This window comes from Paracoccidioides lutzii (genome assembly GCF_000150705.2).
Source record: "Paracoccidioides lutzii Pb01 unplaced genomic scaffold supercont2.13, whole genome shotgun sequence".
Lineage (NCBI taxonomy): Eukaryota > Fungi > Ascomycota > Eurotiomycetes > Onygenales > Ajellomycetaceae > Paracoccidioides > Paracoccidioides lutzii.
In genome coordinates, this window is record NW_015440959.1 from 678,593 (window position 1) to 701,356 (window position 22,764).

Below are 22,764 nucleotides of genomic sequence, written 5' to 3' on the forward strand. Positions count from 1 at the left end.
CCGCCATGGCCCATTCTCCTCCAGCCTCTCCTACTCCCCTCGGCCAGCCACGTCCCATGAGCGCAATGATCCGTCCTCCAAGGAGCAACAGTCGGATGAGTATGTGCAGCAAACAAGGCGGTGGGAGTAGGGCATCCGATGAGGATACAAAGACGGCTGTCAAAGTCGGTACGTATATAGCTATCTATATCTCTATATGTGTATATTTTTCTATACACTAGAGTGCCACTCGACATACATCCATATATACATCCCTTTGGAATAGTTGATTTCTGATCCCATGAAAACACAAATAGCTGTTCGCGTTCGCCCGCCTTTGAAGCCCACAGATCCTGGATTCGAATTGATCCCCCAGCGCTTCCAACGGTCAACTGTCCATGTCACTTCGCCAACCAGCGTGGCTGTCGATGCTCCTCAGGGCCGGAAGTTGTTTGTCTTTGATAGGGTCTTCCCAGAGACCACCAATCAGGAAGGAATCTGGGATTACCTCCAGGATAGCGTGAACTCATTTGTACAAGGATACAACGTTTCCATTCTTGCATATGGCCAGTCTGGTGCTGGCAAGTCTTACACTATGGGAACGTCTGGGCCGGCGGAGCAGAATGACCAGAAAGTCATGGGTATGTGCAATTCCTTCCATTATGCAGCGCTTCTTTATATCTTTCCTTCTTTTTATCTAATACATTATATTACACTGCCAGGCATAATACCCCGTGCCGCTCAGCTTCTCTTTGAGAAATTAACTGGAGCCACCCACAACCGCACCAGTTCCACTGGTCTACGAACCCCAACACGATATTCCGTCAATTCAGCTCTACCCGGTTTTGGCAAAAGTTTGTTGGATAAAAATTGGCAGTTAAAAGCTACCTATGTAGAGGTATTTACTATCCATTTCTATTTCATTCAGTGTTATCCTTCCATCAAATTATCAGCTGTCTAACAATGTCAACCCAAGATATACAACGAACAACTAAGAGACCTTCTCCTCCCTGATTCTACACCCTTGGGAGAACGGAGCGCAGTTACCATCCGCGAGGATACAAAGGGACGTATCATTCTCACCGGCTTACACCAGGTTAACATCAACTCTTTCGAAGATCTTATTGGAGCTCTTAATTTTGGTTCCTCCATCCGGCAAACAGATGCCACTGCAATCAACGCTAAATCCTCCCGCTCCCACGCTGTGTTTTCTCTGAACCTAATCCACCGCAAAGACTCAACTGCGAGCCTGTCGACCCGTGAAAAACGATTATCAATGCCTGTTGAAGCCTTGTCAGGCACTGATTTGTCAGTCACTGTCGATAGCAAACTACATTTTGTTGATCTGGCTGGTAGCGAACGTCTCAAAAATACTGGCGCGTCAGGAGAACGGGCCAAGGAGGGTATATCTATTAATGCTGGTCTTGCCAGCTTAGGCAAAGTCATTTCACAGTTATCATCCCGACAAGCCGGTTCTCACGTCTCATATCGCGATTCTAAACTCACTCGATTACTTCAGGATTCCCTTGGTGGCAATGCGATTACTTATATGATAGCCTGTGTCACCCCGGCAGAATTCCATCTCAGCGAGACACTAAACACTGTACAGTACGCCCAGCGGGCAAGGGCCATCCAAAGCAAGCCTCGTATTCAACAAGTATCTGATGAGAGCGATAAACAAGCTGTCATCGACAGACTAAAAGCGGAGGTAGCTTTCTTGCGTCAACAAATCAGCAATTCTGAAGGAGGAGATAGAAGGAGCAATGTACCGCAAGAACGGGCAGAACGACAAAATGAACGAGAAATTGAACTGCAGAACCACCTTCTGGATGTACAGGAAAGTTATACGGCGCTTAGCCAGCGACATGCCAAACTCATCTCGGAACTTACTAAGGCTTCTGATTTCAGTGGTGATACTGATGACCTCCAAGGCCTTCTTGGAGATAGCTCGATGGAAAGATTGAAGAGGTCCCATTCATTTGCTCAGTCTGTCGAGCAGGTCGTGCTGGAGTATGAAAAGACAATCCAAAGCCTTGAATCCTCTCTGTCCAACACTCGCTCCTCGTTGTCCAACACTGAAAGTAGCCTGCTAGAGAAAGAGACCAAGTGTGCTTATATCGAAACCGTCAATGCCCAGCTACAGGCACGTATTCAGAAGATGATGGATCGTGAAGCGAATACGGAACACTACCTTCACGATCTTGAGTCCAAGCTCGACGGACATACCACCGGAGAAGAGAAGAATGCAGCGATAGTTGCTGAACTTCGCAAGGAAATTGCTCGTGCTCGTGAGAATGAGGCTAGTTGCGAAGACTACATCTCAACTTTAGAGGAGCGGCTAGCTGAGGCTGATCAAGACGTGGAATTGATGCAACGGGAGATGGATAGGTTAGAGCATGTTATCGATCGACAACGCAGCCTGGGTAAACTCGACACCCTACTTTACGAGCTGGACTATATCCAACAGAATGGCACGAAATCGGATGATGGCAAGGGAAATGTAGATGTTCATACCCCACCCACTCTTAGCAGGGAGCCACCGAAGTCCCGGAAGCGGGGCCAGTCTCAATCTCTAGATGTCCTCATGGAAGCTGCTGAGACGGCTATTCCCGAATCTTCTGATGACGACCTTGGAGAAATGTCTTTGGAACCCGCGTCAGCCCCTTCTGAACAAGATTTACCTGCTTCTGGTACGCATAATGAGGCCACCGGACTAAAAACGCTCCAGCATGCCTCTGGAGAAAATGGCAGTCACCATCTAACCACTGACCATGACTACCCGCCACAGAGCCCCGCTCAAACCCGGTTTGTTGCTGAGAAGCTGGAAAATGTAACCCAAGAACTGTTTGAGCTTCGAATCCAACACGAAGCCACTACCAACGACTACGATCTTCTTCATGCCAAATACGAAGAAGCTCTCCACACTCTAGCCGAACTTCAAGACGCTGTTGATGAAGCCCGTCATCCCGCTACAGCAGCAGCAGTAATTACCCCAATGATATACTCACGACCAGTGTCTTTTTTATTAGAGGACTCGAGAGTTCAGGAGCTCAAGGGTGGCGCACAGCCTTCATCTTCGCGGTTGCTCTCCTCGGAGTTATCCTTGGCCGAGCAGTCGTCTATGTCGCAGGAGACCTTAGAGGGTGAGAAGAATATCAATTCCGGCCTACCGGAAACCCTCGAGAAGGGTGAGGTTAATAGCGATGTAGAAAGTATGCAGAGGTTGCTGCAAGAGCATCAGCATGGTATGAGTATGGTGACACAGAAATATGCCCAGTTGCAGTCAGAACACGAAGAGACCTTGAATTTGGTGGAGATCCTGAAGTACGAGCTCCAGCGAAACAGGTCTACCTCTCCAACTACTCCACCCCCGAATAAACCCCAAGTCATCCGGCGCATGACCAGCCAGAATATGACGACGGTGGACCGTGCGCACCGCTCCCTCGCCTCCCTGAGGAACATTGCCATTGAAGAATTTGAAGATAAGCCGGACACCATGCAGACCTTTGAACTTAGCCTCAACACCGCCATGCATGAATTGCATAGTCGCATGGAGCGCATTCAAGCACTTGAGGTTGAAAACAAGAGTGTCAAAAAGGACATGGAAACTAAGACGACTCTTATTTCTGGCCTGACCAGGGAACGGTCTAGTCTTTCCGGTTCGTCGCCGATGGATATCTCCGTCGTGTCGCAGATGCGAGATCAGATCTTGCAGCATGAGAGCCAGATCAAGGAGTTGCAAGAGGCTCATGATGCGCGGGAGAAGGAGTTGACGGCTGAAATGCATAGTCTGAATGAGTTGCTGGAAGCACAGAGGACTCTGGTGACTGAGAAGGAAGATCAGGTTAAGGTTCGGGATGCCAAAATCGTGCAGTTGCAGGAACAGAACTCCGAATGGGAAACTAAGCATCAAGGTGTTGTTGATTCTTTACAATCATCTGAGAGCAAACTTCAATCCATTCTTGCTGAGTTGGAAACCGCATTGGCTGAGAGAGCCGATTGGCAAAACAAACATCGCACAGCTGCTAAATCGCTACAGTCCTTAGAGAAACAACTGCAAACGACCATGGCTGAACTCGAAGCTGCTCTCGCCAGCATTGACGCGCTGCAGAGCGAGCGGAGTGAAGCTGAAGGAACTACCGCGAAAGAGAAGGCTGCTGTATCGCACAGCCTTGAGACTGCACGTGCTAAACATCAAGAGCTTGTGGATAGCCTCAAGAAAGATATAGACGAGCAGCGGGGAACCATTGCTGCTCACCTGTCCACGATTACTGGGTTGGAAGCCTCGCTCGCAGATGCCAAGGAACAGATATCTCTGTATGAAAGGGAGAAGGAGGCAAATAGCCTGGAACTCGAGTCCTATCGCACTTGCGCCACTGATCTAGAAGAAGATATCAACTCCATCAAAGCCATCGTTGAAGTGCAAAAGGCGGATCTTGTATCGTTGCAGGAGTCTCACAAGCAGGAGCTTGAGGAACTGGAGGTGAAAGTAAAGGCAGCCACGGAGGCCCAATACGAATCACAAATTGCGGAGGAGAGTGCACGCCACGAGCATGCCATTAACGCGCTACGAACTGAAATCTCAACCTCCAAGAACGAAATGACGAAATTGCTTGCTGGTGTATCCGCCGCCTTGAACGCTCCTGTTACCGCGAGTACCCTCCAGGAGCAGATTGAGGACGTCCTTTCGCAGAAACAGCAGTTTGCCGAGAAATACTCAGCGCTGTTCGATACCAATGAGGAGCTATTGAAGGAACTGGAGTCGAAAACGGTCAGCCATGCCAAACTCGAGAGGCAATTCTCAGATCTCACGGAGAAATTGAACCGGCATGAAGCGAAGATGACCGAGCTTGCGCACCTTGTTGCTAGCCACGAGGATGTGCTCAAGGACAAAGAGGATCTCATTAGGAAGAAGGACTTGCTCATTAATGAGATTACCCTCGAGAAGCAGAAGAGTGTACGTCTTGTCGAAGAGCTTGAGGAGCAGATTACGAATACCTTCGATCAGCATCATAATCGTCTTTCTGTGATTCAGCAGGAGAGGCTCCAGGCTCTCGATGAGGCTAATGGTAAGATCGCGAACTTGGAGAAAGATGCTGAGGGCTACCGCGCTCGTATTGAGCATCTGGAGGTAATTTTTGCTCCTTACATATTGAAATAGGACGCATTTTACTTGTTTTGCTAATCCAAATTAAAAAAAAAAAAAAAAAAACAAGGGCCAGATGCGGAACGGCGACGCACCATTATCTATCGACCGCACCAGCTCCATGACTTCGAATCTCCGCAAGAGCGCCTCCGCGGCATCCCTCCCGTCTCCTCCTCCCGCAATTCCCCTCCCTCCTCTCCCCAACATCGCCGCCCAAACCGGCAGCATTTCCCCTCCCAGCTCCCGCCACACCAGCAAAGAACTTGTCAACGCCCAACTAGTCGAAGACCAAGAAGCACGCATCCGTACGATAGAGAAGCACCTACACGCCGAAAAGCAGCTAACCGCTACTCTAGAAGAAGCACTAGGCGACCTCGAAGCGCAAAGCAACAAGGTGAAAGCAGACATGGAGGCATGGAAGAAGAAGGCTTGGCAGTATGAGGATGAGCTGACGCAGCTGCGGTCTGAGAGGAATTCAACGAGATTATCGATTCAGGCTGTTGAGGAGGAGAGGAGTGCGAGGCGCGAGGCGGAGGCGGCACGCGCACATTTGGAGGAGAAGATGAACGCGATTAATAAGAAGAAGAAGAAGAGTACGCTTAATTGCTTCTGATTTTGGTATTGGTATTGGTATTGAGGATGGGTTGGTTTGTTTTGAGGTTTGGGTTTGCGGTGTGGGGTGTTTTTTCCTCTTTTTCTTTTTCTTTTTATCTTTTCCTTTTTTTTTTTTTTTTTTTTTTTTTTTTTTTTTTTGATACTACCCGTCTCCGTTGGATAATATCTGTTCTTTTTCTTTTCTATGCTGGACTTTCGCGAGTTGCTTTTATTTTGTGGCCTGAATTGATGTTACGTGCCTGTGTTTGCCCCTTTCATACCCTCATACCCAACCTTTCGCTTGGCAATTTCTTTCTCTTTGTTTCCTTTCACTTCTTGACGATGTTATTTATGACCCAAATATATCTTATCTCTTCCCCTTCATTGGCTGTTGATTATATCCCTCTCCGTACATGCTGCTTTCGTCCCTTATATTCTAGTTCCTCGTTCCTGTCACTCCCCGCCCTTTTCACCGGATCCGGAAACACGTCCGATGAGTGAGATAGACACTTGACTGCCTTGCTATTCCCTTATTCGTTCATTTGCTCCAGCGCACCCTCAAAACGTGCGGTTGTTTTTATACATATGTTCTATCCTGTTCAATTCTTTTATTTCTATGCATGCCTCATAACGTTTCGTTATTTTCTTATTTACTGTCTACAACTGTTCCCTTACTTATGTTCTATTTTTGATTCCCCTTTGCCTTTGTCTTTTCCCCTTGACTTCCGTACTCGTGCTTTTCTCCCCGTCTTTCTTTCGAATGTTATATATATCGACATGTGCTAGCAGATGTTATTTTCAGACTTGAGAGAACGTTGCCACTCTCTATCGCTACTAGCTCCAATTCGTATATTTATTGGTCACAATCGATTCTATAATTCTATGTATTGATATTGAATCACACTACACCGTTAATATTGCTGCAAAATGATGGGGAATTCGTAAAGTGAAAAAGGATAAAAAGATTCTAAAGAAAGGATAATAAAATTAGATGCAACATAGAGAGGCAAGTATATTTTATTGTTATCTATTTCTCTTCATACTTTCGGATTTCATATCTTGCTTCCAAGTTTTGTCTTTCTTCTACCCCATAGTTTAATATTTTGCCGTTGTGAAAACCCCAGAGTGGATCGAATTATCAACATCACATGACAAAAGCAGCAGAAGCTATGACCGCATAGCCAAGTTAACTCGAGCTCAACCATCCCGAAAGCTTGTTATGTTCAATAAAAACACTAAACACGACAGAAAATAACCCAAGAAGGCTCAATTCCAGTCCCGAATCCCCAAAAATGTCCAAACCCCCACACGGGATACCCAAAAAACACAGAACAATAACCCTCATCCACCCAGACCTCGGCATTGGAGGCGCAGAACGTCTTATCCTCGACGTCGCCCTGGCCCTCCAAACCCGGGGTCACACTGTAAGAATCTACACGTCACACCGGGACAGAAACCATTGCTTTGAGGAGGCACGCGATGATACTCTGGACGTGCGGGTGCGCGGGAACACGATATTTCCGGACCAGATTGCCGGGAGGTTTCGGGTGTTGTTTGCGGTCCTGAGGCAGCTGCATTTGGCGTTTGGTTTGTTGGTGGCTGGGGGTGAGGGAAATGAAGAGGGAAATGAGGAAGGGAGGGAGGTGGTGTTTATTTGCGACCAGGTGCCGGCGTGTGTGCCAATTCTGAAGACTTTTGAGTTACTGGCCTCATCGGCGTGGTTGGGTTCAAAGGCTGTAACGAAACGAAGGCAACGGATCTTATTCTACTGTCATTTTCCGGATCAATTGCTTGCGCGGCGCGACGAGGGTGGGCCTATACAGCGGCTGGTCAAGGCGTGCTATCGGTACCCGTTTGATTGGTTTGAAGGGTGGGCGATCAGTGCGGCCGATAAGGTCGTAGCGAATTCGAGGTTTACGTGTGGAGTTGTCAGGCAGGTTTTTGGGGAGGGACTGGGGGAGGTTAGAGTTGTGTATCCATGCGTTGATACCGGGGGGGTGGGTGGGAAGGAGAATGGGAGGGGCATAAAAATAAAAGGAGAGAGGGCTGAGGTGGGCAAACTGTGGAGTGGAAAAAAGATCCTACTCAGTATCAATCGATTTGAGAGGAAGAAAAATATTGCACTTGCGATTCGGGCTTACCACGGACTTGGGGAGGAGGGAAGAGAAGGGACGCGGTTGGTAATTGCTGGTAGGATGAATTTATAGCCAGCGTCTCTTTGAGTAAGGGAACTAACTAATACGTTATATTTTCTAGGTGGATATGATAATCGCGTACAAGAGAATGTTCAGTATCATACAGAGCTCGATGACATAGCCAAAGGCCTGAGCTTACGAACTGCCACGTCGAAAACGGTTATATCCGCCCTATCTATTCCAGATACGATAGATGTCCTCTTCCTCCTTTCTGTGCCGTCCGCGTTCAAGCATACTCTCCTTTCAGCAGCCACACTCCTCATCTATACCCCATCATATGAACATTTTGGCATAGTGCCTGTGGAGGCAATGCATGCCGGCCTCCCCGTCCTGGCTGTAAACAACGGAGGGCCTCTGGAAACGATTGTAGAAGGGAAAACGGGCTGGCTGAGAGATGCTCATGCCATCGAAGAGTGGACAGCAGTGATGCGGAAAGCGCTATGGGAAATGGATGCACAAGAAGCTGCCGTAATCAGCACTAATGCGAAAGAACATGTGGAAAAGGAATTCTCGCTGCAGGCCATGGGAGATCGGTTGGAGGACGAGATTCAAGACATGTTCGATAAAGAACCTCGTTCCTTTAAAGGGCTACGGGATTTATTGTTGTTGGGATTTGCCATGGTGACGTTGATTGTTGCCGTGCTGCTTGCAGTTTTCATAAATTTGTCAAAATCGGGAGGTTGACTTTACGTCGTAACTGTCGATTACCATACCGAATGGGCAAGCAAAGCGGTAGAATTGGATCAATGCTCCAGAAGTCCCTCCCATATTCTTTTGACGATTCCTTCCGTTATAAGCGGCGTCTATTCCCATCCCCGTATAGATTGGTGTGCAACTGTTGACTAATATTCAGTGCGGAAGACTGACAGCGTCGATATCATTATTATAGACTTTCCGTGTGGCAGTACGATGCGCTCCGTCCGCTGACTTAAGAGAGCAAGAGGAGGGGAATAAAACCGTCATCTCTCCCTGAGCGCAATATTTTTGCCAATCACTTCTCTTTTCCAACTCCACGCTAATATCCCATGAAATGACGCCTCTATCCAGCAGCCAACCTTGGGAACCTTAACAATATATTTGTCCTAGGTGAAGTCTATCATAAGCAGAAAACCCTTTGAGGACTATTCCATTCGCTATCGTATCAATAATTGAAATAGTGTGGCTGAGTCCCCCTGAGAGCCACACGGGTAGTTTATGATCTTAATGCTGTCATCAGACTTTGAAGAACAACCCTTCAGTCTCCACGTCTTATCCCCATTCCCAGCCTCTGTTTATCCAAGTTCCCCTTTGTTGGCCACAGTTTAAGAGACGTGGGGCTTATTTGTATGACAAGAAGGCACCTGTAGATAGAACCATATCGATCCACAAGGGCATTAAGTCAGGATGCCTAGCGTTCGAATAGTCCGTAGTATGAAGTTGAATGGGGCCTTTGTCGAAGTCGAGTCGTTAGGGCTAAGTTTCCGTTTTGGGGTAGATAACTCGATGGTTAACTATATCACCTGACCTCGTGTTATTGTCGTGTTTCAACGTTCAACGTCAGCTCGACTCAACATCAACGTGAACATCCAACTTCAATGTAAGGGCCTATCTCAACTGTCATAGGAGGACAGAGAAATTGATTGGAACAAAATTGAGTGTACTGCAGTTTATTTCCAGGAAATTCTACTTGATGATCTTGCTGCTTTGGAAGCAACCTCGGATATTGGATGCGCGTGTTCGGTTACCCCGGACTCGAGGCCTTTTGGTTTCCAAATACCATTGCATTGACCTTTAAAAACCTTTTGGATGCTGGTACACAGGAATTGGTATAGACTGATACAGCTCCGACCAGACCCATTTAGATTTGGAACTGCGTATCCAAAACTCACAATGCCCGAAGTTATCAGCCTCTTGTCGTCCCCCGAGGACGGGCGATCAAACAAGACTGAGCAGCCATCAACAGCAACGTTTGACCGACTATCTGACCACCCACCTCGTGCTTCTCGCATTGCTATCCTCTCTGATGATTCAATATTTGATTGGGGGAACCCAACCCCGGCCAAAAAGCGCAGATTGAGCCCAGAATTGGACCCGAGCCCACCAAATGGACCAACTCCTTCTCCGAAAACAAATCACATTGACTTGGAAGAAAGCATTATATTTTCCCCGGTACCCCGACTTAACAGTAATAAAACGGTGACTGCGAATAGTAGTAAGTGGAATGGTGACATCTCAGATCCGATCGAATTCACCTCGCCCGCCGTGGATTCGACAACGGCAAATAGAGCTGAGAATCGAGCATCAACCTCATACGATGTAATAACCATAGACGACAGTATTGTGGAATTCGATGAGCCGTCATCCCCTGGAGGCCCCTGGAATGCTTTACCATTGGCTCCTTCGAGCTCTAATTTGTCTAACAGAACGGCCAGCCTACTCTCACGGATTCAACAAAGTTCGTCAACAGAACCTAGCAAATTCAACCAGAAGGGAGTTAGTGCGTCTACGTCCAAATCTATATCCTGTACTTCGAAAATCCGTTCTCCAAAACCAAGTCAGACATTGGACTTCGATGACGATGAATCTCTTTCTCTTACGATTACAACGTCTAAATCAAAACGAGCTCCAAAGGCATCCACCTCTAACAAAGAAGCCCGGGAAGCCGAAAAATTGGCTGCGAGAGTACTCCGTGAAAGGGATAAAGCGGAAGAAAAAGAACGCAAGCGAAAACTGAAGGAACAAAAGGCAAAGGAGAAGCAACTCGCAACTGACCTTGCAGAAGCAAACAAGGGGAAGCTAAATAAGAAGGCTTCTACCCCAGAAATGATTATAGACATGTCTTCCACTTTTGAGGGCTCCACCGTTGGAAATCAAGTTACAGAGTATATGAGGCATCTTGGGGTGGAATACCATTTCGTCTCTACTCGCATGGCCGATATTGTTACTTGGAGGAGGAAAATAACCGCCCAATATAATGAGGAGGCAGGACACTGGGAGCCCTGTCCACTTACAATTAAAAAAGAAGACCATGTTTTATGCCACCTACTGGCTCAGCAGTTTGTCGACATGACCGTAGCGACCACAGGCAATGGCACTCTCGAATCTCATGTTTTTGAGATGAAACGTAGTTATCCAGGATGCAAACTAATTTATCTCATTGAGGGCTTAACTGTCTGGATGAGGAAGAACAATAATTCAAAGAACAGAGCATACCAAGCATCGGTCCTTCGAGACTTAGACGGCCCTTCCCAACCTCAACCATTACATCCGCCTAAACGCGGAAGAAAGCCCAAACAAACCGCAACACCACCTCCACCAGTCGATGATGATACAATCGAAGATGCTCTCCTCCAACTCCAAGTGCAACATGAATGTTTAATTCAGCACACGGGAGTGCCATCCGAATCTGCAGAGTGGATCAAGAACTTCACAGAACATATATCCACAGTTCCGTACCGGCACGAGATGATAAATCGGCATGATGCTTCATTCTGCATGGACGTCGGTCAGGTGAGGACGGGTGAGGATAACGCAGACACGTATGTCAAGATGTTGCAGGAGATCCAACGTGTTACGGCCCCGATATCTTACGGGATCACAATGCAATATCCCACCGTAGGGGAGCTGGTGAGGGAATTGAAGGAGCAGGGGCCTCTCCTTCTAGAGAATGTCAAAGTTTGTTATTCTTCTCTTCTTTTGTTGTCTTATCTATGTCACTATGAGCTGCACGACTCTTGATATACGGTTCACTGACCTAAATACCTACAGAAATGCACAAACAAAAGCGGTACTTTGTCGGATGGTCGTATTGGTCCTGCCATAAGCAAACGCCTTCACAAGGTGTTTACGAGCTTGAATCCGGCGTCGACTGATGCATAAAACTTTAATTTCGTTGGACATTGTATCAACATGGCTCATTTCCATTGACTCTTAGCACAACTTTTTCTTGGACTACGAAAATTTTCGATACCTATCGTATCATATCATATATATCATATATACCCCTTTTTCTCATGTTTCATTGGGTGTTGGGTGGTCCATTTTTTTTTTTTTTTTTTTTTCTTTTGTTCATCTCCTTGGATGTCCCCTATCCCTACGTCTGATTTGTTCACTTAATGGGATAATCCTTTGGTGCATTTTGAAGCGTAACAACATTCAATTTTTTTTTTTTTTTTTTTGCCCCATAAACTAGATAATCCCTCTATTTTGGTTTTGTGTCTATCATTCTGCAGGGCGAGACTATATTTTAGTATGCCAACACCCGTGTTATAGAAATTGAGAGACCAGACGGATGTCTGGATATAATATTATAGTGTATGCATGCTATATAACAAGGGGAAGGCCTAAGTCTTGGTCCTTTCGGCATGACGGTATTTCCAATCTCCCATGGAGTAGTTTCTGTTTTCCAGTTTTTGGTCCTGAGTACTGGATGGTAGCTGTTGCAGAAAAACTGAAACATATATAAGAGGGATACGCTAAAACAACATAGAATATCCCATGAACGATGGATGGAACAATTATTAATCGAAGCCCAAAATTGTCTCTCCATCAATATCAACTTACCAAATACTACGAGAGAAAATTGTTTCAATCCCCTAAGAACCTATTTAATCTAAATCTCGACACCCGCTTATCTAAATCAGTAAGTTAACGACATAAAAGAAGAGTAGAAACCCCCACTTTTGATATATGAAGTGGAATATCCATAGCCCAAAATACAACCCGAACATACATCCACATACGTATATATACACCTCCCGGATCGAATCCGCATGCCGCACCCGCTTTAACCCACTCACAGCCACCTCCCGGTTAGACCACAACGCCCCTCCGCTTCCAACCTCTCCACGCAATCGTCCACAATCCCATCGCAATCCACACACTAACTGTACATCCGAGGGCCCAAAATCCGTAACAGCCCCAGCCAACACACTGCGCATTCCCGTTTCCCTCTCCAATCCCATTTCGATCGCCCGCCCTCCTCGCCGCCTCATATGCCGCCGAATACACAACACCCCAAACCGCCGCCCCGGCCGCAGGGAACATCGCCACAACACCCCAATTGGTGCCAAAGTTCTCCACGCCCCAAACGACAGAAACAACGATTGGGACGAGAGCAAAAGCGGCGCCGTAGCCAAGACCGACGAGGGCGGTTGCGAGATGGAAAGATTGCGGGTAGGAGAGTGGGATGGGTGTGGAGAGGAAGATGAAGCCGAGGGAAAGGAGGAAGGCGGAGGGGAGGAGGAAAGTCATGCGGGAGACGATTATGTGGCTGATGAGAGAAGGGACACCGTGTTGTTCGTATGGGAGTTGTGAGTGGAAAGGAGAGGTGGGTTGGAGGTGGGGGTGAGCTGGGGACGGGGCGAAAACGTCGGATAGGTAGCCCGTTAAGAGGCGGGCGACGGTGGAGGTTAGAGCGATGATTGTGACGTGCGTTGCGGGGATGCCGGCTGGAGGAGGGAGGTTGGGAGGGTAAGAAGGTGGGGTTAAGGTTGGAATAATGGTACCCACCTTTTCGGAGTCGGGTTAGAGATATAACAGCATTTGAGGTGAGATGAGGGGGGGTAAGTTTATGTACACACATTGTTGATATACGCCTCTCCGGGCCCTGTAATCAAAAGGAATCCAACTGCAAGCCACAACATTGTTTTATCTTTCAAAAACAGCATCGTCTCCTGGTTAAGAAGCCAGTTCTTCTTCCTACGCTCCTCCATCTGACGGTCCCGCCATTCCTCCTCTGATAGCGTGAGGGATTCAGAATCATCGTCAAGCTGTGGATCAGTCTCAGTAACACCATCCATAGCCCCATAAGAAGCGAATGATGACGATATCGCCGCCCGAACCTCGTCCCTCGGGAGGAGAAAGTCGCTCTCACCAAGGATCCCGCTTCGTTCCAACCCATCCACTGCCTCGTCAATCATCTCCTCCTCATCCACAATACGCAACGCAAACGTTCCCCCAATGCCAATGCCAGTCAAAAGAATGCTTAAGAAGAGGAAGTATTTAAAAACATCGACACTACCCTTCTGCCCGTCCGGTCCACGCTCATATAATAAACGCGAGCCAACCTGGCTCTGCCACATGCCACTCAGGCCAAAAGCTGCAATGGGCAAAGCAAGCATAATGCCCTTATGCTTCCCGCGCCCAAAGTTCTTCGCACACGTCGTAACTGCAGCGAGATACATGCAACATGTGCCAGCACCTACGCCCACGAACGCTATGACCATGACGGCAAACGGCCATCCCGTGCCGCCTGTATCTACGGGGGGCCCGGATTTGTAGGCGAATGCTGCAAGAAGGTATCCGGGACCGAAGAAGAAAGCGGACATCAATGATATGGGGCCTGGAGAGTATCTATCACACAGATAGCCAAAAAATGGTACGAGGAAATACATGGAAATCGCCGCTGCGACGGCGACGGCATTGACACGGAATTGCGAGTAATGGAGCCGTGTGAAGAGGAGGGGTCCGTAGAGGGAGAATGCAGTTATACTCCCGGCGCAGAGTCTTAATTTATAAACCACACGAAAATCAATTAGTTTGTAGAATGATTTTCCTCATATATGGTGACCTCAAAAACAAAACACATAAAGACGAAGAAGAAAGAACGTGAACGTACGCACTTCCAACTCCCCATATAAAGCTGATAATTCTAACGGCCTGCTGCTCCAGTAACCTTCTATCCCGCTCAGCAATCTCGTTAGCGACCTCCTCGAGCAAACAACTTCCCCCATCATGGCAATAGCCAACCCGTCCCCGTCGATCAGGTTCACCCCCATCTTCATCTTCAGTATCCTGCAAGTGTAAAGGCCGATTAGCGTCGAAATCTCGTCTATCAATGATCCGAGCATGGCGGGTATTATTGGAGTCTGGCATCCTTAGAAGGTTTCGTGTGGGTTTAATCTTCTTCTTTCTTGTTTTGTTCCCCCGTAGAATAGGGCAAAGCAGATTGGAGGAGGGTAGGTATCGTCTGGAGTGGAATCCAGTCTCTGGTCTAACAGTGCCTATGCACTTCTGCAAGCAGCCTCCCAATCAAAGCGCTGCAACCACGTCCGACTCAGAACAGTAACAAGACGCAGCATGCAACGCCAGTCGTAAACTCTAGCTCCGGTCTGGCGCTCTGGGTCATTGGCGGGCGTTATCGTTTCAGGTACTAATTAGAGGAAGGAAAGAAAATATCTCTAGATCTCGAGTCGTGTTCAGGCTTACAATACCGGCAGCATCGTCCAATCCAGGTCGGGTTCCTCTACAAGGATTTCGACAAATACTGCCTGAGATGGGTTGAGACTCTGCCGTGACTCTGCAATGATTCTGCAGTTTGGGGGGGGCAAGATTTGTTGTGCCTGCCAGGCTACCCAATTAGCTCTCAAATGCTATGTTGTCATCTTCAAACCCTGTATGGATGCTTTCTCCGTGTCTGTATATCTTGATAGCTGTGTTTTGCAGTGAAACAAGTTCCACAAACATTCGGACTCCACCCTCCGTAGCTCTCCGCTCCAGAATTTATCCTGTCCTGTTCTGTTTGATGATGGTTGATATATGTTGACAGTTGTTGGATAGTTTCTTAGGTTCGTTGATGCTTTTTGATCCGAGGACGACGTGGACACTTTTCCTATTTCGGAAAGGCCAACTATCACGTGATGAGTAGCTCGGCAATGTGTCGGCGTTTGTTTTTCCGGACTCCGAAGTATTCCAAGGCAATCCTCAGGCATCAAACGATGGAAGCAGAGAAGCTGCGGAGAAGAACTGCTCCAATAATACATAGAAAACCCATGCATATAATATAATATATATATATATATATATATATAACCTGTAAGAGTGCCATCGACCTATCGCAATTAAAAATAAAAGTATCATAAAAACATCCCACCCCTGTTCCTCCTCTTCCCCCATAATCACCACCCTTAAAACCCTTACAGAGAAACAGGGGAGAAATAGAGATAAAGGAACAAATTAAAAAACACCAGCGCCCCAATTTTCCAATTTTCCCATTTCCCATTTTCCTTTTTCCATTTTCCGCATGTGCGTGTTGTTTTAAACATGAAAAAAAAAAAAAAAAAAAAAAAAAACCCATTCCGCTCATCTAGGCCGAAAACTCCATCGATCCATCCATCGCCATCGCCATCACCTTGGCAGAAAAAAATCCGCAGAAAATACCATAGAAAAGCTCATGCAGAAGCAGAAAGACAACAGTGAGAAAAAATAACAATCGAAGCTTCTCACTATATCGCATGACATGGTATGGTGTGTTTGCCGGCTATATGCAAACACTTCACAGGCCTCTCAGCTTGTTTTGCACCCCATTTTCTCAGTCAGTCATCAATGGAATAGTAGAAAACGGAAAACAAAAGAAGGGGCCACAAAGCTGCAGTTACACAGGTGGCAAAAAAGTCATCAAAATGTAAAAAGGGCGAATGAAATAAATCAGCATAGTCCTCTCAATGCCACTGCAAAAACCACCAGTCAAATCACAACTGAAGAAAAATGGAAGAAAGAAACAAGATTAAAATGATAAAAGGGCAATCCAACTCTGCCAGGGGGGGGTTTTGTAGGTGTAATAACGAAAGAGAGATAGAAAACCCATGAAATTCCACAATCTATTCCATAACAAATATGAAAAAGAAGAAGCATAAGAAACGAGCTGCCTGAGCGGCATACAAACCTTTCTTCCAGACTAGATCAGAGCCCCACCAAAACTAAACACTAACCTCCCCAGGATCCAGGTCCATAACCCCTTCCTCCCAGAACCCATTTTCCTCCTCCCCACGCGCCGTACCCCTAGGGCCCAACGCCATTCCCTCCCCCTCGCCGCGCTCCACATAATCCTCATCATTAATCTCCTTCAATATGCGCTGGAAATACATGCGCAACGACCGCAGGCCACGAAGGTAGCCACGATCGATATCATGGGGCCGGCGGGGTGGACAGGGCGCGTTGGGCGGAAGGCCATCTTCGCCCGTGATGCAGTTGGCGAAGTCGACGATTTTCACGCGCAGACCGTAACTGTTGTTATTACTATTATTGCTGGCTTCTTCGGATGTACGGGACTGCTTGCTGCTGTTGTTGCTGTTGTCGTTGTCTCCTGCTTTCTTCGGTTTACCCGCCGATGATATGGATTTGCTGCTAGTATCGGCCTCCACACCCTTGGCGTCATCTAGTTTTTGCTCCTGAGCTCCCTTTCCACCCTTTTCCCCATCGTATAGAATCAGCAGGCTGCTCGCGTAAAGTCTATAGCCGGGGAGTTTTCGGACCATGCTCTCCAGCAGAGCAAGCTTATCAAGGATGATAGGAATCTTCTTTGTAACGCTGGAATAACTAACACCATCATACAAGAACCGCGTAAGCGCGTCCTGGAACTGTCTTCCAGCCGTAAGATCACGGCCAAAATATTTATCCTCGAACAAATAATTTTGGTTCTTCACATTCCAAACTTGCATCCCACAAAGGCGAACGCCAAGTTGTTGTGACGTGGTTGTCTGGCATTTGCGTCGCTGGGATTTCTTCTTCTTCTCGTCTGCCTCGATGCCGTACTGACGCGTTCCCATTTTCAAATCCAGTACACAGGGCCTGTTCATACCAGCAGTGAGGTCCTCAAGAAGCAGGAAGAACTGATTACGCTCATCGCGCGTTGTCTGGGCCTCTTTGGGATTTACAGGGAGACGCACAGGTATACCAGCGGGAGTACTAAGTGAGATTGGGAGTTCCTTGATCTCATGCGAAGAGGGAGACTCTGGATTGGGCTCAGTGTGCTCAGCAGGGGAAACCTTGGCAGGAACAAGCCCTGCTGTTGTGACATGTTGGGAAGAAGAAGATGATGATGCCGGCGTAGGGATTGACGGAGCTTCTGGCTCCATCTGGAAGATATCATCTTCTTTGTCTCCACCATACCCTTCATCGTCAAAGTAAATAAGCTCTCCAGATTGGCTATTGCTCATACTCCGTTTCCTTCCGAGCCCACCACCCGAATGGCGGCGACGCATACGACGAGAAGTGACGGGTTTTAGGATCTTGGGACGCTGGGGTCCATCTTCCGTATAAACTTTCTCAAGCGGGTGCATCTCCCCGTTCACGACGGTGGAAGCCGATGACGACAGTTCAGCATCCTTGTCCTCGTCGCGGTTCATTCGAAGTGGAGGCAGAGATCCTTGGCGGATGGTACACGCGGAGCTATCACCTTGAAAAGATGGCCGTTCCATTGATCCATGATTGCGTTGCTGTGAGATGTCAGACCGCAGTCTGGACATTGAGTGACGACCGTGAGGATGGCGGCGGTGATGGTAAATGGGCGGGGGCGCGAAAACTTCGCGGAGAACCTGTTCCTGGAGCTTTGTATTGACAGTTGTCGCGCCCCAGCTTGCTCCATGTCGTTTTAGTGGGGGGTTAGTAGTGGATGACGCTGGTGCCAGCTTGAGCGAGGGATCGTCCTGGCTAACTACCTGCTGGGCATCGGAGGTACCTCCTCTCCCTTCTGGAATGGTAGGAGTTGTGAATAGATCTACCGGGATAATATGCCGGTTATTCTCGAGTATCACCTTTGGAACCACTCCTGTAACTTGAGATTGGCTGAAAATCCGCTGACTTTCCGTGTCCTTTGTTTCAGTTGAAGTCTGAGAAGCTTTCCCAACAGCGTCTTTAGAGGAAGTTGTTGCGCTTCCATTTTCAATGGCGCTCCCATCAGGTTTACTCTTTGATCTCTTAGGACCTTTGGAGAACGTCACATTGAGAACTCCAATATACCTATAATGCACAGGTAAAGGGATATAGTTAGCATTCTTGTAACAGCAACCCGTATAAATCCACGCGTAATGGGGGCTCCCAGCTAGTAAGGAGACAGAAGAAAATAGGTAAGACAAACCTCGCAAGAAACGGCAGCATGTCTGGATGTCTGCGCTCAATTCTCTCATAGAATTCATTTTCGCGGTTATTGAGCTGCTTACAGACAGCACGTCTGGAAAATCTGAACACAGTACTGTGACCCCCAACTTGATGGCGGTATGGCTTCAACTCCACTGCACCCAATGGCACAGTAGGCTCATGGGCATATTTGCGTGAGTGGAAGTGTGAATGTGTGTATTTATGTTTGTGTCGTGCAGCAGAAAAAGAAGCAGCACCACCAGCCAACCCAGTCACACCAGTCTCTTCTTCACGCGCAGAGAGCCCACTCTCATCCACTGAGCTGAGTTCAGACTCAGACATCGACTCCGTCCCCAGCTCAGAAATTGTAGTCAATTGGCGTTCTCTCTTCTCTCCTATTTTGCTTTCAGGGACAGTAACAGGCACATTTCCATGGAGAATACGAGTGTCAGTATCCGAATGCAACGATATATCCACGTGATTTGATGGCTCAACTGGCACGCCCTCATGGGCCTCGTCCTGTAAAGTTAACCGATTCATCTCCTTCTCGCAAGGCTCTTCAGGGGATTGGGCTTGCTCTTCGGTATCCTCCGATTCAGGAAGTTGATGAGGGAAATACAGGGCAGACGAGATGCGTTCCTCGTCCTCATAGCTTTCAGAACCGTCCCGTGTCAGTTGCTGAGTCGTATCAGATTCAGGGGAATTACTCTCGAACGCGGAATCCGATTCGAAAACAAAGGGCGAACCCCGATCCATGATCGGGGTTGGCAAGCTGCTTGCCGATTTAGAAACAAAACCACGGTAACTCTTAGTCTTTTCAAGGAGCTCAGCGGGGGTTTTCTTCCACCTGTCTGTGTGGGGTTTTTCTTCGGGGCTGTCGATTGTAAAGGAACGCGTCGTGCGAAGTGTTGGAGTGGTGTCAGAACTGGAATCGAATACCTCACCATCATCACCCTCACCACGATCTTCGTCATCACCATGGGAACCCTCCTCGTCATCCTCTTTCTCTCTGTGTAATTGGTGCGGTTCTGATACATCTGGAGGGAGAAGAAAAACCTGAGATCGTGAAGATCCCTCAGCAGCAGGAAATAATCTTCCCCGCTCGAAAGTAGAATCCCCAAGGCCAAGTTGACGGTCCTTGGTCCTGACGGCACGTTCTACAAGCCGCTCATCCCGCTTCTTACCTTCTGGAGATTTTGTATTCTCCTTGAACAGACCTAGGTAGTGGCTTGACTTCCGGCTCCGAACATTTGCAGCCGGCTCAGCATGGGCCAGATTAGCTTCGATTGAGGTATCCTGGCGCGTGTGGCGACCTTTGCTCAAACTACGGAGTGGAGGGCGCGCACGACGGGGATCTGAGGATGATTGTAACGGGTCAGACAACTCTACGGAGTGGGAATGGGCTGATTGAGCCGTGCCAATTTCTCCGTCAAATAACCTTGAGGAGCTCGAACTTGGCATTTTGGCGGTAGTACTGGTGGGAGTGGTAGATACGGAGGTAGGTTTAACCTTGTTGGGAGGATTGGGGAGCAGAAGAGGAATAGCTTCGAGAGAATCCCAGGTCTTGGCTCTGGGAAAGCCTGTGAACGATGATGATGGCTTTGCGAATGTCGAATTAGTGGTCCGTGGAGGTGAATGGAAGAGTGTATCTTTTGGTCGGTCAATTTCACCACCAGTTCTGGTGGTGGTGCTGCTGCTACTGCCGGCAACACCGCAAGGGTGTTGCACAATATGAGTACTAATCATCGGAAAGAGGGTTGGGGCAGAAGAGTGAGGGTGAGAAGGGCGCAGGTGAGAGGAAGAAACAGGTGAAGAAGAGCTACTGTTAGTAGTATTGGTACAAGTGTTTGGTTGGATGTTTTCCTTCCGCACGGGGTCAGTGGACAGAGCAGGGGCATCGCCATCTTGCCAGCAACTAGAAATTTGCAAATAGTGATTATTGTTATTATCGTTGTAGTTTTCGTTATCGTCGTTGTTGATACTGATATTCTTCCTAGATGTTTGTCCTCCACGCTTCGCAGCCGCCTGCTGCTGCGAATATTGTCCACCTTGTTCCAGTTTCCCCGCGGATCTGACCCGTAACAATTGTTGGCGTAGAATAGAGGAGGCAGGTCTCCACGAGTCCTCTCTTGCCTGCGTATTGTTTACATCGTTGTCTGAGGGCAAATAATGCGTGGCAAAGATGCTTTCTCTCTCAGACAGTTGAGGGCTCTGGGGGCGAAAGGAGGAGGATGAGAAAGCGAAGGATACAGCAGGTGGGGAAGTTAGGGGAGTGGAGCCTCGAACAGGAGCAGTATTTGTCCGTTTAAGAGGGAATGAGACATCCGGAATTTCTAACCGGCTCGCAGGTGGAGTGGTAGTGGGAGTGAGAGTGGGTGCCGGAGTGATGGCGGTATTAGCATCTATGATGGTGTGGGGAGGAGGAGGAGATGGGGAAGACGAGGGAGGAAGAGCCGCAGTGAGAGGCGCAGTTTCAACGTGGGCAGGCTGTTGGCTGAGCGGGCAGCGGCCAGCAACCAGGGACTGCAGAAGACCCGAATCATGAGGGGCATCGGGCGCAGGTGTCACCAGGGTAGTGGGCGAGGGATCAACCGGAGCGGAAGAAGGGACTGACATGGGGAGGACATTGGTCAAGCCAGGGCAAATTATCGACGGGAACTAGATCAGCCAAAGAGAAGTGAGGATGAAAACAGGGGTTTGAGAGAGAAAATGAGAAGAGAAGAGAAAGAGGAAGCCGGTGACGATATGGATAGCGTGGTCGGCACCCGGTGATTGGAGGAGGTTGGACAAGATAGGAGGACAAGAGCTTGGGAGTTAGCAGGAAAAGAGAGTTAAGGTACGGCACGGAGGTAGGTAAGTAGGTTGGTTGGCTGGTTGGTTACGATGATGAAAAGAAAAATGATGCTGAAGATGGGTTTAAGTTGGTTTAACGTTCACTATGGCGGTGGCTGGTGACGGAGACTAAAACTCAAAAATTCAACAAGATAGCAAAGAAGGACAAAGGGATAAAGGGATTAAGGGGATCAAAGGGAAATAAAATACTCTGGATAAAAGAACAGAGTTGAATCTTCTACATATACAGGTATTTACTTATTTAAACTGGTGTCAAAATGCAGATATACCATTCAAGTATAATGAGATGAAAGCTCAACGGAAGTAGTTTTTCTGGTTAACTACAGCAGAAGAGAGGATGACAAAAGCTTGTTCGATGAGATGCATCAAGGCCAAGAATAATAAAAGCATCTTCGGCATTTTCATCAATTTTAGTTTTCTAGGTTCTTTTACATTGTGATTGACAGTGCATTGAATAATCTTCCATGGGGGGCTGGCCTTGTTGAGCCATACGCTTAATTTAACATGTTCTTGAGATGATAAATAGGACAAGAGGAGCAGACAATACAACGACTATATAGTTAACTAATTAATTTACAAATCTAATTATAACTATATATTGTTCTTCTACCTGCTTTTAAAGGGGTAGGTGTAGAGATGACTATAAAATGTAAGGCGTAGACTCAATAAAATTTTAGTAGATAGATATCTTTAGCCAATTACCCTACCTCCAACGATCACTCCAGTCCCTAACCTATCGTTATCCATTAACTATATATCCACGGATCCTCCACCGAACTGCCGAAATCTACTCTTTAAAATACGGAATACAGCTCCAGTGGGTAGGTATTGTCAATGCAGCTCACCAAATCTAGCTAGCTATATCACCCGTGAATATTAATAGGTTAGTTAGCTGTGCTGCTGCTGCTGCACCAACCCCCCTTCTCTCTCCACGCCCAATCATCCTCCACCCCCCCCCCCCCCCCCCCGCCCGGGGTCCCCGGGGCCCCCTCCCTACTCCCCAAAAAAGGGAGAAATCCCCCTTTTTCCCCCTTAAAAAGAATTTGGCCAGGGGGACCCCCCCAAGTTGGAAACCTTTCACAAAATTTACTTTGGCCGGGAGGTGGTGAAACGACCCGTACAACCCAGGTAATCGAAGAGCCGCAAAGCCAATGGGAGGGC

General features: G+C 47.8%; 5 protein-coding genes across 5 annotated transcripts; 3 read left to right on the forward strand and 2 right to left on the reverse strand.

Annotated features, from left to right (window-relative positions):
- Positions 1 to 5: 5 nt before the first annotated feature.
- On the forward strand, positions 6 to 5,738 carry PAAG_05191 (kinesin family protein; the record flags this gene model as incomplete). The annotated part of the gene is made up of 5 exons (XM_015845496.1): positions 6 to 168; positions 297 to 620; positions 702 to 877; positions 956 to 5,110; positions 5,196 to 5,738. The coding sequence occupies 5 exons, from the start codon at positions 6 to 8 to the stop codon at positions 5,736 to 5,738; spliced, it is 5,361 nt and encodes a 1,786-aa protein (XP_015699722.1).
- Positions 5,739 to 7,011: 1,273 nt separating this feature from the next.
- PAAG_05192 (alpha-1,3-mannosyltransferase alg-2) lies at positions 7,012 to 8,598 on the forward strand (the record flags this gene model as incomplete). The annotated part of the gene is made up of 2 exons (XM_002793010.1): positions 7,012 to 7,909; positions 7,976 to 8,598. 2 exons carry the CDS (start codon positions 7,012 to 7,014, stop codon positions 8,596 to 8,598), a joined length of 1,521 nt encoding a protein of 506 aa, XP_002793056.1.
- A 1,185-nt stretch (positions 8,599 to 9,783) lies between these two features.
- PAAG_05193 (hypothetical protein) lies at positions 9,784 to 11,772 on the forward strand (the record flags this gene model as incomplete). The annotated part of the gene is made up of 2 exons (XM_015845497.1): positions 9,784 to 11,568; positions 11,662 to 11,772. The coding sequence occupies 2 exons, from the start codon at positions 9,784 to 9,786 to the stop codon at positions 11,770 to 11,772; spliced, it is 1,896 nt and encodes a 631-aa protein (XP_015699723.1).
- A 933-nt stretch (positions 11,773 to 12,705) lies between these two features.
- PAAG_05194 (hypothetical protein) lies at positions 12,706 to 14,769 on the reverse strand (the record flags this gene model as incomplete). The annotated part of the gene is made up of 3 exons (XM_002793012.2): positions 12,706 to 13,404; positions 13,476 to 14,400; positions 14,513 to 14,769. The coding sequence occupies 3 exons, from the start codon at positions 14,767 to 14,769 to the stop codon at positions 12,706 to 12,708; spliced, it is 1,881 nt and encodes a 626-aa protein (XP_002793058.1).
- Positions 14,770 to 16,592: 1,823 nt separating this feature from the next.
- On the reverse strand, positions 16,593 to 21,366 carry PAAG_05195 (hypothetical protein; the record flags this gene model as incomplete). The annotated part of the gene is made up of 2 exons (XM_002793013.1): positions 16,593 to 18,633; positions 18,752 to 21,366. The coding sequence occupies 2 exons, from the start codon at positions 21,364 to 21,366 to the stop codon at positions 16,593 to 16,595; spliced, it is 4,656 nt and encodes a 1,551-aa protein (XP_002793059.1).
- Positions 21,367 to 22,764: the final 1,398 nt, after the last annotated feature.